Source organism: Hemitrygon akajei, chromosome 6, assembly GCF_048418815.1.
Source record: "Hemitrygon akajei chromosome 6, sHemAka1.3, whole genome shotgun sequence".
Classification (NCBI taxonomy): Eukaryota; Metazoa; Chordata; class Chondrichthyes; order Myliobatiformes; family Dasyatidae; genus Hemitrygon; species Hemitrygon akajei.
In genome coordinates, this window is record NC_133129.1 from 87206899 (window position 1) to 87220865 (window position 13967).

General features: G+C 45.0%; 1 protein-coding gene across 6 annotated transcripts in view; it reads left to right on the top strand.

Moving 5' to 3' along the window:
* Positions 1–13967, top strand: part of LOC140729226 (neuroligin-1-like) — a 448622-nt gene that overhangs the window by 261668 nt on the left and 172987 nt on the right. For 4 of the 6 annotated variants that reach the window (XM_073048749.1, XM_073048751.1, XM_073048750.1 and 1 more), the window contains one exon: positions 7396–7545. In XM_073048749.1, coding sequence (XP_072904850.1) covers positions 7396–7545 — 150 coding nt within the window. Of the gene's footprint in view, positions 1–2376; positions 2476–7395; positions 7546–13967 lie in introns of all 6 variants that reach the window. The other 2 variants (XM_073048746.1, XM_073048748.1) reach the window with 1 other exon arrangement.

Sequence of the window (13967 nt, forward strand, 5' to 3'; positions counted from 1 at the left end):
CATCAGGAAGGAGGTACAGGAGCCTGAAGGCACACACTCAACGATTCAGGAACAGCTTCCTCCCCTCTGCCAGCCAATTTCTGAATGGATATTGAATCCATGAGCACTATCTCACTACATTTATATCTCTATTCTTGCAATACTTACTTAAGTATTTTAAATGTTTACTGTAATTCACAGTTTTTTAAAATTATGTATTGGATTGTATTGCTGTCGCAAAGTCAACAAATTTCACGACATATGCTGGTGATATTACACTTGATTCTGATTCATTGTGAACTGTCCAGTGATTGGTCTAGGGTCACACCTGATTCTGATTCATTGTGAACTGTCCAGTGATTGGTCTAGGGTCACACCTGATTCTGATTCATTGTGAACTGTCCAGTGATTGGTCTAGGGTTAAATCTGTGAGATGCTGGGCGGCATAACTGGAAGGGCCAGAAGGGTCTACTCGTCCACTGGGTTTCTGTGTAAATGAGTGAAGTTGGAGAACTCTGTCTTGAGTTAGGAAGGCTGGAAAATGAGACACTGTTCTTTGAGCAAGTTTAGTAGCACAGGAGGCTGTAGAGAGTGAGAGAGTCATAGAATCAGATAAAACTGCAGCACAGAAACAGGCCCTTTGGCCCATATAGTCCACTCCGAACTACTGTATTATTCTGCCTCGTCCCATTGGCCTGCAGTCAGACCATAGCCCTCCTGTTCATATCCTTTGGAACAGGCTTCTTGGATTATACAGATCCACAAGGATTTAGGTATCATGCACACATCCCCTTTGGTTAGAGGACGAGCTCCCAACCTGCGCCCACGGACTGCTCGGTTATTGGTAGGGGTCCATGGCATAAAATTGGTTGGGAGCACCTGGGTTAGAAGGACATTGTCTCATTCTGTTAAGAATCAGGTGTATTTGTCACTGAAATATGCTGTGAAATTTGTTGTTTTGTGATCGAAGTAGAGTGCAAGATATTAAAAAATTGCCACAAGTTACAATAAAAAATAAAATTTAAAATTGGTGAAGAGTGAGATAGTGTTTATGGTTTCATAGACCATTCAGAAATCTGGTGGCAGAGTGGAAGAAACTGCTGAGTATGAATCTTCAGGCTCCTCAGTGGTCCCAGCAAGAAGAGGGCATGCCTCAGTTGGTGAGCGCCCTTAATGACGAGTGCCACCTTCTTGAGGCATCACCTTTTGAAAATATCCTCTACCGTTGGGAGGGTAGTGCCCATGATGGAGCTGGCTCAGTCCACAGCCGTGTGTATGGGAGCCTCTGGACCAGGCTGTGATGTGCCCAGTCACAATGCTCTCCACTGTGCATCTGCAGAAATTTGCTAAATCCTTCGGTGGTGCATCGAATCTCCTCAACTCCTCATGAAGTACAGCCGCTGGTGTGCAATCTATTTCAACGTTCAAGTTCAAAGTAAATTTTATTATCAAAGTACATATATGTCACCATATACATCCCTGAGATTCATTTTGCTGTGGGCATACTTAGCACATTTGTAGAATAGTAACTATAAACAGGATCAATGAAAGATCAACCAGAGTGCAGAAGACAATAAACTGTGCAAATGTAAATATAAATAAATAGCAATAAATAATGAGAACATGAGATGATGAGATAACAAGTCCTTAAAGTGAGATAATTGTTTGTGGGAACATTTAAATAATGGGGCAAGTGTGTGTAGTTTTTATTCAAGGACCTGATGGTTGAGGGGTAGTAACTATTTTTGAACCTGGTGGTGTGAGTCCTGAGGCTCTTGTTCCTTCTACCTGACGGCAGCAGTGAGAAGAGAGCATGTCCCGGGTGGTGGGGATCTCTGATGATGGATGCTACTTTCGTACGACAGCATTTCATGTAGATGTGCTCAGTGGTTGGGAGAGGCTTACCTGTGATGTACTGGACCGGATCCAGTACCTTTTGTAAGGTAGCTCCCACAGAGAGTGCTCCAGCAGTAACGGATAACTTGCAGGATGAGGTTGGTTGAGCTAATAATATGGACCAAGGGTATTTGTGGCAAAACTCACCTCGTTTTTCTGTCTCTGTACTTTCTACCCATTGGCAGCTGCTAGAAGAAAGCATAGCCCCAATCTTTGATGATGGACATTGCCTTCTTGAGGGAGCACCTTCTGTAGATACTACCAGTGGAGGGATGTGCCCATGAGGCACTGATCAGAGTCCACTACCTTCTACAGCTTCTTACATCCCTGCACGTTCGAATACCGTACCAAACTATGATGTAACCAGTCAGGACTTGCAACAGGAGTTTGCCAGAGAGTTTGTTAGCGTGAAGTGTGGGAGGGAGTGGGGAGGGAGGGGGAAGAGTGCTGCCTTCTTTATTTTTCACTCTTTTCAGTTTTCTCCCTCTCTTCCCTTTTCAGACCCTCTTCCTCTGCTGCACAGAAAGAGTCCTGGTTGGAGCCAACCAGCTCGCAGCTTTGACTCCAGCTCATCTAGTCAGCCACTCCACAACCAACCAAGTACGCTGTTTGGTTCCAAAGTCTCTCTCTGTTTATTTTGTTAACCGACGGGCGAGCTGCCTCTCACTGTAGTGACTTTGCACTGAGGGGAGGGAATAAGATGCGCAGTTTAACCAGAGCTTTTGTAGGGCGCCGTGAGTTGGAGGGGGGTAGGGTTTGGTTCAGGGACACATGGGCTAGATAGGGGATGAGGCATTGAGAGCAATGGTGCTTGCTGACAAAGACAGCTGCCCCTGCTGGGATGTCCCTCCACTTGTATCTGGAAAGTGCCTCACAACGGGCAGGGTTGTAGGAAAGAGCCCCACTCGGGGGGCATCAGGCAAAGAATGCCACCCTCACCAGTGAGGGCCAGCCAGAGACAGAGGACCAATCGTCAGATCGAGCTGTTCCACCTATCTAAATTCTATTCAATTCTAAGAAAGGACAGCGACACCTCTACTTCTTCAGAAGAGTGAGGACATTTGGCCTCTCCCTGATGACCCTTGCCAATCTTTACACAAGTATCATGACTTGAGATGGCAACTGCTCTGCCTGGGACCACAAGAAACTGTGGAGAGTTGTGAATGCAGCTCAGAACATCACAGAAACTAGAACCCACCCCTCTCCATTGACTCTGTCTACACTTCGAGAAAGCAGTCAACATGGTTAAGGACCACTCCCAGCCCAACCAGTCTCTCTCCTGGAACTAATTTGGAAAATGTATGGATTGAGTGGTTGGTGGTTGGGTTGAGTTGATCTCTGATCTTGGCAATTTATTTGCAAATGTCCTGTCATCACGCGAGGAGACATCTCTGTGCAAAACACCAGACCACAACGCACGAAGTTCACGACACAACCAACCGGTGACGAGATCTCCTCCCCACATCACATTGAGTTTCTGAAATGGTGACCAATCGGCTGATCAAAAAGTACATAAAGGCCAAACGTTCAGAGGAGACACCATAATCAACAACTCACTGACAGTGACTCTTCGCTTGGTGACGGAACATTTGCCAGGATTGAGGATCAACTCAGTCAAACCAGTATCTCTCATCCACCCGCACCCCATGATACAAAAACCCGGGAACAACTACCACCAGGCTCAAGAACAGCTTCGGCCCTGCAGTTTGCTAAAGATGAACTCTTGATTTCCCAGTCTACCTTGCCGTGACCCTTGCACCTTGCCTCTCTCTGTATTCTGCAGCCTCCTTCTCTCTGAGCTACCTTGACGTACGTAATGGATGAACTATTTAGTATGTGACAATAATAATGAACTGATACAAATGGAGGCCATTCGGTCCATTGAGTTTCCATCGGCTTGCAGAGGAATCTCATCAGTTCCCATTTCCGCGCATTATTCCCCATAACCGAACCCCTCCCACATTCCCACCTCATCCCCGCTCGCCCACACACACGGGGCCCTCAGTTACTTGCTGCTCACATTATTAATCTGCAGTGTGGGCAGAACGTCTGTTTATTTATTTGGAGATACAATGCCCAACGGGCCCATCCGGTTCATCCTGCCCTTTGCTGCCCAGCAACCCACTAATTTAACCCTAGCCTAATCACAGGACAATTTACAAGATGTCACTGGGACAGGTGGAGCTGAGTTATAAGGAAAGGTTGAATAGGTTAGGACTTTATTCTTTGCAATGTAGAAGATTGAGAGGAGATTTGATAGAGGTAAACAGAATTATGAGGGGTGTAGATAGGGTAAATACAAACAGGCTTTTTCCACTGAGGTTGGGTGGGATTACAACCAGAGGTCATGGGTTAAGGGTGAAAGGTGAGAAGTTTAAGGGGACATGAGGGAAAACTTCTTAACTCAGGGTTGTGAGAGTGTGCAATGAGCTGCCAGTACAAGTGGTGCACGAGAGGTCGGTTTGAGAGAAGTTTGGATAGGTACATGGATAGTAGGGGTACAGAGGGCTATGATTGATGAGAGTAGGCAGTTTAAATGGTTCAGCATGGACTAGATGGGTTGAAGGGCCTGTTTCTGTGCTGTAATTTTCTATGACTTTATGAATAAAGTGGCAGCCCCACTGGGAAAAGGATGTGAGAGAGGAGACTGGTTCGGGAGACTGACAGCAGTGGGGAAGAAGCTGTTCTTAAGTCTGGTTGTCAGGGCTCTCAAACTCCTGTATCTTCTCTCAGAAGGTAGACGAGAGAAAGGGAATGGTCATGGTGGTGGTAAGAGGAATATTAAGCAGGTCTATGATCTAGCAATCCTTGATTTAAACCTAGCCTAATCACGGGACAATTTACAATGACCAATTAACCTACTTTGGACTGTGCACCCAGAGAAAACCCACGCGGTCATGGGGAGAACGTACAAACGCCTTACTGTGGCATTGAATTCTGAGTTAACCATGGCACTCTTCCTTAAGCACTCCCCCCAATCACCCTCTCTAGCTCAACCAATCTCCTACATGTCTGGATGTAGTGTTTGTCCACATTTCAAAAGCGTTCTGTCAGTGTTGGAGAAGACCAGAAGAGTTTCACCAGGCTAATTCCAAGCATGAAAGGGTTGTCCTATCACCAGTGGCCAAAGAAATTTAACTGGTCAGGCCACATTTAGAGTATTGCCTACAATTCTGGCCGTTCCATTATTGAAAGGAGGTGGAGGCTCAGGAAAGTTGTCAAGAAGAGGTTTCTCAGGGTTCAAGGGTATGAGCTAAAAGGAGAGGGTTGGACAAAGCTGGGTTGTTTTGCGTCGGAAGCTGAGGGGTGACCTGTTAGAAGTTCACAGAGTATTCAGATGCGTAGATAAGGTGGCCAATTAGAACATTTTTTTTATGCTGTACAAATAAGAAATGCACCTGCCTCAGACTTTCTTGATGAATACAAGAGATCTGTGTTAATTTTGAGAGGGTTGCAGCTGAATCTTACTGATAGATTAAAAGCTGGTTGGGCATCTTGGCCGGGATTGACGAGTTGGACCGAAGTGCCTGCTTCCGGGCTGTAGGACTCTAACTCTCAAACGAGTGCATTTCAGCACTGGCAGGTAATTATAGGGATGTCCAGGATCAGAATTAGAATCAGGTTCAATGTCACTGGCACATGTCGTGAAATTTGTTGACTGACAGCAGCGCACTGCAGTGCATAATAAAACTGTGGATTTCAGTAAGAAGTGTATATAGAATATAAAAAGCAAAGATGTAATGTTGAAACCTTATAAGGCACTGGTGAGGCCTCACTCAGAGTATTGTGAGCAGGCATGTGCCCCTTACCAGGAAAGAATGCGCTAAAAGTGGAGAGGGTTCAAAGGAGGTTCATGAAAATGATTCCAGGATTGAAGGGCTCGTCATATGAAGAGTGTTTGATGGCTCTGGGCCCGTGCTCACTAGAATTCAGAAGAATTAGGGGGGGGATCTCATTGAAACCTAGTGAATGTTATAAAGGCCCTCCTTGATAGAGTGGATGTGGAGAGGATGTTTCCTGTGGTGGGGGAGTCTTAAGACCAGAGGACATAGCCTCAAAATAGAGGGCGTCCTTTTAGAACAGCGATGAGGATGAAATTCTTCAGCTAGAAAGTGGTGAATCTGTGGAATTTGTTGTCACAGACGACTGTGGAGGCCAGGTCATTGGGTACATTTAAGGCAGAGGTTGATAGATTCCTGATTACTCAGGGCATGAAGGGATACGGAGAGAAGGCAGGAGATTGGGGCTGAGAGGGAAAATGGATCAGCAAGATGAAATAACGGAGAAGACTCAATGGGACAATTGGCCTAATTATGCTCCTATGTCTTGTGGTCTTAAGATCTTATATATTTTAATAGTTAAAAGTTAAATGGGAATACTTGAAGATTTCCATCTGAGCTACTCTCATAAGTCAGCTCCTTAAATGGGTCCACAGGAAGGAACAATATTGTATTCAATTCAGATCTTTTACCAGCTTTGGAATGTGGGAAGGAACTGGAACACCTGGTAGAAGCCCACGTGCCTTACGCACGCACACACACACACACACACACACACACACACACACACACACACACACACACACACACACACACACACACACACACACACACACACACACACACACACACACACACACACACACACACACACACAGTCAGGATCTGCTGGACAGCTGAGGCTGTACAAACTCTACCATTCTGCTATACCAGTTGAAACTGTCTGGTGGGTCTGGTGACCCTTGTGGTCCAGTATATTCTGAATCTCTTGTACAGATCTGTAATAGATAATTACTTCTATCTAAGATCTACCTGAGATCTAATCTTAACAAAGTTCTACACTAAAGCACAGTGAATTAACTTACCAGGGTAACTTTTAAAATCTCAGCCGAGTGTTTCTGTCTTAGGGGAACTTCGGGTGATGGACTGGGCAGCATCTGAAGGTTCCCCTACTCAGAGGTGGATGATAAGGGAGGGAGGAAATTACTGTGATACGGAATTATTTTGTGGCCTGGTACCAGTCAGACCCAAGGGTACCAGACCAGAGAATTTCCATGGAGTGAACATCTCTGACTGCTCATGATACCAAGTAAAAGGGTGACCAGACTTTGTCTTTGGGGAGTCTGCTCCGATAACATGAGACTGGAAAGAAGAGTTCTCCAGTCCAGAGGAAGATGTCCAGAGGTGAAGCTGGAGTTGGTCAGGTTCCAAAGGTGCCAGATTAGAGAGTTTCAACCTGAGGTTCAAGGCAGACTTTTATAGATACGCGGGTGGGCAGTGCCAGGGTTTGGGTCTGAGGGAGATCACAAGTCTTCTCAATGCCTGAGGGTTGTATGACTTATTTCTGCTCGATTTCCTATGGTTGGGGGGGGGGGTGTTCCCATCCTGGGGTCCAAGTGCCCCTCGGTTAACGGTAGGGGTCAATCGCATAAAAAAGGTCGGGAGCTCCTGTCCTATGGGTGAGGCAGCCAGCGTTAAACTGAGCAATGCCTAAGCCCTTGCGTGTTCCTCTCTCTTTCAGATATCAGAGACAGTGGTCCCAAGCCGGTGATGATGTTTGTGCATGGAGGATCGTACATGGAGGGAACAGGGAACATGTTCGAGGGAAGCGTCTTGGCAAGCTACGGCAATGTTATAGTGGTCACTATCAACTACCGACTCGGCGTACTTGGTAAGAACCCCATTCCACCTCGGTCTGTGTTGCAGGACGTCCTGTCCACTGAATGTGCTACTGAGTTGCATGATGCATTCGGCCCATCAAACCCATTCTGACCCTTTGCCCCCCCCCCTTAACTAATCAGTGTAACAGCGCATCTGTAGTTGTGAACTTCCCATGTTTCAGGACACTTACAAACACAGGTGTGTAAAAAGGGCCCGTAGGATCATTGGGGACCCGAGTCACCCCAACCACAATCTATTCCAGCTGCTACCATCCGGGAAGCGGTACCGCAACATAAAAGCCAGGACCAACAGGCTCCCGGACAGCTTCTTCCACCAGGCCATCAGACTGATGAGCTCAGGCTGATTTGAGCGTATTTCTATGTTACATTGACTGTTCTAATTAGTACAAATTACTATGATTGCACATTGCACGTTTAGATGGAGACGTAACGTGAAGATTTTTTACTCCTCATGCATGTGTAGAATGTAAGAAATAAAGTCAATTCATTCATTCAATTCAGAGAAAGTACAGCGCAGGTAAACGATAGGTGCAACCCTGTAACGAGGTAGACTGTGAGGTCAAGAGCCCAACCTAGCACGATAAGATGGATTCTTGACCTCACAGTCTACCTGGTTATGTTCTTGCACCTTATTGTTGTCCGTGCTACACTTCCTCCATAGCTATAATACTTTATAGTGGAATTCTGTTATCGGTCCAGGGTCTATTGTTGTTTGTCATCTATACCAATGATGTGATTAACTGGATCAGCAGATTTGCAGATGACAACAAGATTGGGGGTGTAGTGGACAGACAGACAGACAAACAGACATACTTTATTGATCCCGAGGGAAATTGGGTTTCGTTACAGTCGCACCAATCAAGGATAGTGTAGAAATATAGCAATATAAAACCATAAATAATTAAATAATAATAAGTAAATTACTCCAAATGGAAATAAGTCCAGGACCAGCCTATTGGCTCAGGGTGTCTGACACTCTGAGGGAGGAGTTGTAAAGTTTGATGGCCACAAGTAGGAATGACTTCCTATGACACTCAGTGTTACATCTCGGTGGAATGAGTCTCTTGCTGAATGTGCTCCTGTGCCTAACCAGTACATTATGGAGTGGATGGGAGTCATTGTCCAAGATGGCATGCAACTTGGACAGCATCCTCTTTTCAGACATCACCGTCAGAGAGTCCAGTTCCACCCCCACAACATCACTGGCCTTACGAGTGAGTTTGTTGATTCTGTTGGTGTCTGCTACCCTCAGCCTGCTGCCCCAGCACACAACAGCAAAACATGATAGCACTGGCCACCACAGCCTCGAAGACAGCGAGGATGACTACCAGAGCTTCTAGCGGGATCTGGACCAGCTGGAAAAATGGGCTAAAAAAAATAACAGTTGGAACATAATGCAGGCAAATGCAAGGTGTTGCATCCAGGTCTTACACAGTGAACGGAGGGGTAATGAAGTGTGTGGTAGAACAAAGGGATCTGGGAATACAGGGACATCATTCACTGAAAGTGGCATTGCAAGTAGATTGGGTCATTAAGAAAGCTTTTGGCACATTGGCCTTCATAAATCAATGTATTGAGTACAGGAGACGGGATGTTATGTTGAAGTTGGATAAGACATTGGTGAGGCCTAATTTGGAGTATTGTGTCCAGTTTTGGTCACCGACTTACAGAAAAAATTGTAAATAAAGTTGAAAGAGTACAGAGAAAATTTACAAGGTTGTTGCCAGGACTGGAGAAAGTAAGTTATGAGAAAAGATTGAATAGGTTAGGAAGTTATTCCTTGGAACATAGAAGGTTGAGGGGAGATTTGATTGGGGTATACAAAATTATGAGGGGTATAGATAGGGTAAATGCAAGCAGGCTTTTTCCACTGAGGTCGGGTGGGACCGCAGCTAGGGTTCATGGGTTAAGTGTGAAAGGTGAAAAGTTTAAGGGGAACATGAGGGGAAACTTCTTCACTCAGAGGGCAACGAGTGTCTGGAAGGTGCTGCCAGGGCAAGTGGTGCATGTGAGTTGAACTTCAACGTGGAAGAGGAGTTTGGATAGATAGATGGATGCTGGGAGTGTGGAGGGCTATGGTCCGGTGTAGGCTCGTCATGGACTAGATGGCTGAAGAGCCTGTTTCTGTTCTGTACTTTTAAATGACTATGCCTCTACTTCACTGTATCTCAGTACTTATGGCAATAATAAACCAATTCCAATGCCGATTCCAAACACTTGACAGTTTTAATATATTTCTTATTTTAATTTATAGTATATTTTATGTATTGCAATGTACTGCTGCTGCAAAACAAATTTCTTGACATATGTCGATGATAATAAATCTGATGCTTATTCAGATTTCATATCCTTCGATGCTTTGCCCGTTTACCTGAAAGTCTGTAAAAAAAACTTGCAGACGCTGGAACTCCGAAATACAATAGAAAATCTGGAAACAGTCTTCAGGTCAGGCAGCATCTGCAGAGAGCAATACGGTCACTGTCTCATCAGAACTGGGAGAGAGAGAGAGAGAGAGGGAGAGGAATGATTCAAGTTGGTTTTTAGTGGGAGAGGAGCTCACAGAGACATACAGAGTGGAAACAGGCTCTTCCGTCCAGAATCAGAATCAGAATCAGAATCAGATTTAACGTCATTGGCATGTGTCACGAAATTTGTTGTCTTTGTGGCAGCAGCACAATGCAACGCATAATAACAGAGAGAAAAACTGAATTACAGTAAGCATATATATAGTCAATAGTTAAATTAAATAAGTAGTGCAAAATTAGAAATGAATAAAGTGGTGAGGTAGTGTCCATGGGTTCAATGTCCATTCAGAAATCAGACGGCAGTGGGGAAGAAGCTGTTCCTGAATCATTGAGTGTGTGCCTTCAGGCTTCTGTACCTCCTCCCTGATGGTAACAATGAGTACAGGGCATGACCTGTGTGATGGGGATCTTTAATGATTAATGACACCTTTTTGGGGCATCACTTCTTTAAGATGTCCTGGATACTACAGAGGCTAGTGCCCATGATGGAGATGACTAAGCTTGCAATTCTCTTTGAGTTATTTCAGTCCTGTGCAGTAGCATCCCATTACCAGACGGTGATGCAGCCAGTTAGAATGCGCTCCACGGCACTTCTGTAGCAATTTGCAGTTGTTTTGTGATCATGTGCAGAGCATGTGCTCTACCAGGCTGCTATGCATTCAGATAGGATGCTTTTAATAAAAGGTAAAATGCAAAATAATGCACAAATACTTAGATGATACTGAGAACATGAATCCTTGAAAGTGAGTCCATAGACTGTCCATTGCTAGTTCTGAATTTCTGAAGCACTGAGTGAAGGTTGGTGAGAGCTGACGGGGACATGCCAAATTTCTTTCCTCTCCTAAGTAGAGCACTGGTGAATTTTCTTGCTGTGATGTCTGTATGTTTGGACCAAGACAGGCTATTACAGTCCTTCAAATGGTTATTGGACCTGCCTCAACCATTTCCTCTGGCAGCTCATTCCATAGCAGTAGAGCAGAGGGATCTGGGAATAAAGGTCCGTAATACGTTGAAAGTGGTGGCACAGGTAGACAGGTGGATAAGGAAACCTTTGGCACATTGGCCTTCATAAGTCAAAGTATCGAGTACAGAGGGTGGGATGATATGTTGAAGTTGTAGTAGACACTGGTGTGGCCGAATTTGGTGCAGTTTTGGTCACCTCCCTACAGGAAAGATGGAAATAAGGCTGAATGAGTACAGAGAAAACTTACAAGGATGTTGCTGGGACTGGACGACATGAGTTATAAAGAAGGATTAATTAGGCTAGGACTCTATTCCCTAGAACATAGAAGACTTGTTAGAGGTATACAAAATTATGAGGGTTATAGATAGGATAAATGCAAGCAGGCTTTTTCCACTGAGGTTGGGTAGGTCAACATCTAGAGGTCATGGATTTAGGGTGAAAGGTGAAAAGTTTAAGGGGAACATGAGGGGAACTTCTTCACTCAGAGGATGGTGAGAGTGCAGAACGAGCTGCCAGCGCAAGTGGTGCATGTGAGCTTCAATTTTTAAGAGAGCCCTGGATAGGCACGTGGAAGGGAGGGCTATGGTCCGCGTGCAAGCTGTGGTGTCACCTGTTTACAGCCGCCGAGGAGACAGGCAGTGTAGCCGGTGCGCGCTCTATCGGAGGTGTTTTGGTGCGGCATCCAAGCTGGAGTCAGTGCTGCCCCCTAGTGCTCGCTTTGCAGGTGACAAACTGTATTGTGTTTGACAGCAGAATTCTGCAACATTCGTGGACTATATTTTGTTTTGTGTGAACATACTTTATTGATAGCTTATATATGCTTGCTACCCTATGTATGCCTTGTGCTGTGTGTGACTGGTGGGACTGTGTTGCACATCTTGGCCCCGGAGAAACGCCGTTTAGTTTGGCTGCGTTCGTGCATATTCTTCTGTGGTTGAATGACCTTTTAAACTTGAACTTGACCTTGGATCACATCAGTTTGGGGCCGGGGCTTGATGGAGTGCCGGGGGTGGGGTCAATAATCAGAGGAGTTGTGAGAGGAGAGGCTTATTCTTGTCACATGTACTGGCATACAGTGAAAAGCTTGTCTTGAACACTGTTTTGTTTATAGGAGCAGAATTAGGCCATTTGGCCCATTGATACTGCTCCACCATTTCAATCTAGCTGATCCATTTCTCCTCTCAACCCTACCCTCCCACATTCTCCCCATAACCCTTCATGCCCTGACTAATCAAGAATCTATCAAACACTGCTTTAAATACACACAATGACTTGGCCTCCACAGCCGCCTGTGACATTGAATTCCACAGATTCACTGCTCTCTGGCTGAAGAAATCCCTCCTGAACTTCATTCTAAATGAACTCCCCTCTATTCTGAAGCTGTGTCCTCTGGTCTTAGACTCTTCCTCCGTAAGAAAGATCCTCTCCACATCCACTCTATCAAGCCCTTTCACCAGTCGATAGGTTTCAATAAAGTTACTCCTCATTCTTCTGAATTCTAGCGAATAGAGTCCCAGAGCCATCAAACACTCCTCATATGACAGGCCTTTCAATTCTGGGATCATTTTCATGAACCTCCTTTGAACCCTTTCTGATGTCAGCACAACCTTTCTTAGATAATGGGCCCAAAACTGCTTAGAATACTCTGAGGCCTCACCAGTGTTTTGTACAGCCTCAACATTACATCGTTGCTTCTGTATTCTGGTCTTCTCGAAATGAATGCTAACACTGCATTTGCCTTCCTCACCACCCAGTCAATCTGCAAGTTAACCAAGACCTATCTTTATTCTGGTGTCATCCTCCTTCCTTTCCAGTCCTCATGAAGGGTCTCGGCCCAAGACGTTGACTGTTTATTCATTTCCATAGATGCTGCCTGACCTGCTGAGTTCCTCCAGTATTTTGTGTGTTCCTCTGGATTTCCAGCACTTCTCATGTTTATCTTTGATTATGCTGGCTGCTTTAATGAGGCAGCAAGGAGTACCATTACCATTACCATTACCATTATACTTTATTGTCACCAAACAATTGATACTAGAGCGTACAATCATCACAGCAATATTTGATTCTGCACTTCGCGCTCCCTGAAGTACAAATCGAAGTAAATATAATAAAAATTCAAATTATAAATCATAATTAGAAAATAGAAAAGGGAAAGTAAGGTAGTGCAAGTCAGGTCCAGATATTTGGAAGGTACGGCCCAGATCCGGGTCAGGATCCGTTCAGCAGTCTTATCACAGTTGGAAAGAAGCTGTTCCCAAATCTGGCCGTATGAATCTTCATGTTCCTGAACCTTCTCCTGGAGGGAAGAGGGACAAAAAGTGTGTTGGCTGGGTGGGTCTTGTCCTTGATTATCCTGGCAGCACTGCTCCGACAGCGTGCGGTGTAAAGTGAGTCCAAGGATGGAAGATTGGTTTGTGCGACATAGCATAGACATAGTCTATAGAGGGGAGGCTGGTTTCTGTGATGTACTGTGTACAGAGGTGGCAAATTCAGCAGTCAGAATCAGGTTTAATATCATCGGCATATGTCGTGAAATTTGTTGTCTTTGTGGCAGTAGTACAATACATAATAATAGAAAAAATTGTGAATTACAGTAATATATGTAATATATGTTAAAAATGTTAAATTAAATAAGTAGTGCAAAATAGAAATACAAAATGTAGTGAGGTACTGTTCATGGGTTCAATGTTCATTCAGAAATCAGATGGTTGGGGGGAAGAAGCTGTTCCTGAATCTTTGAGTGTGTGCCTTCAGGCTCCTGTACCTCCTCCCTGATGGTGACAATGAAAAGAGGGCATGTTCTGGATGATGGGGGTCCTTAATGATGGACGCCGCCTTTTTGAGGCATCGCTCCTTTAGAATGTCCTGGATACGACGGAGGCTCGTGCCCATGATGGAGCTGACTGAGTTTACAACTCTCTGC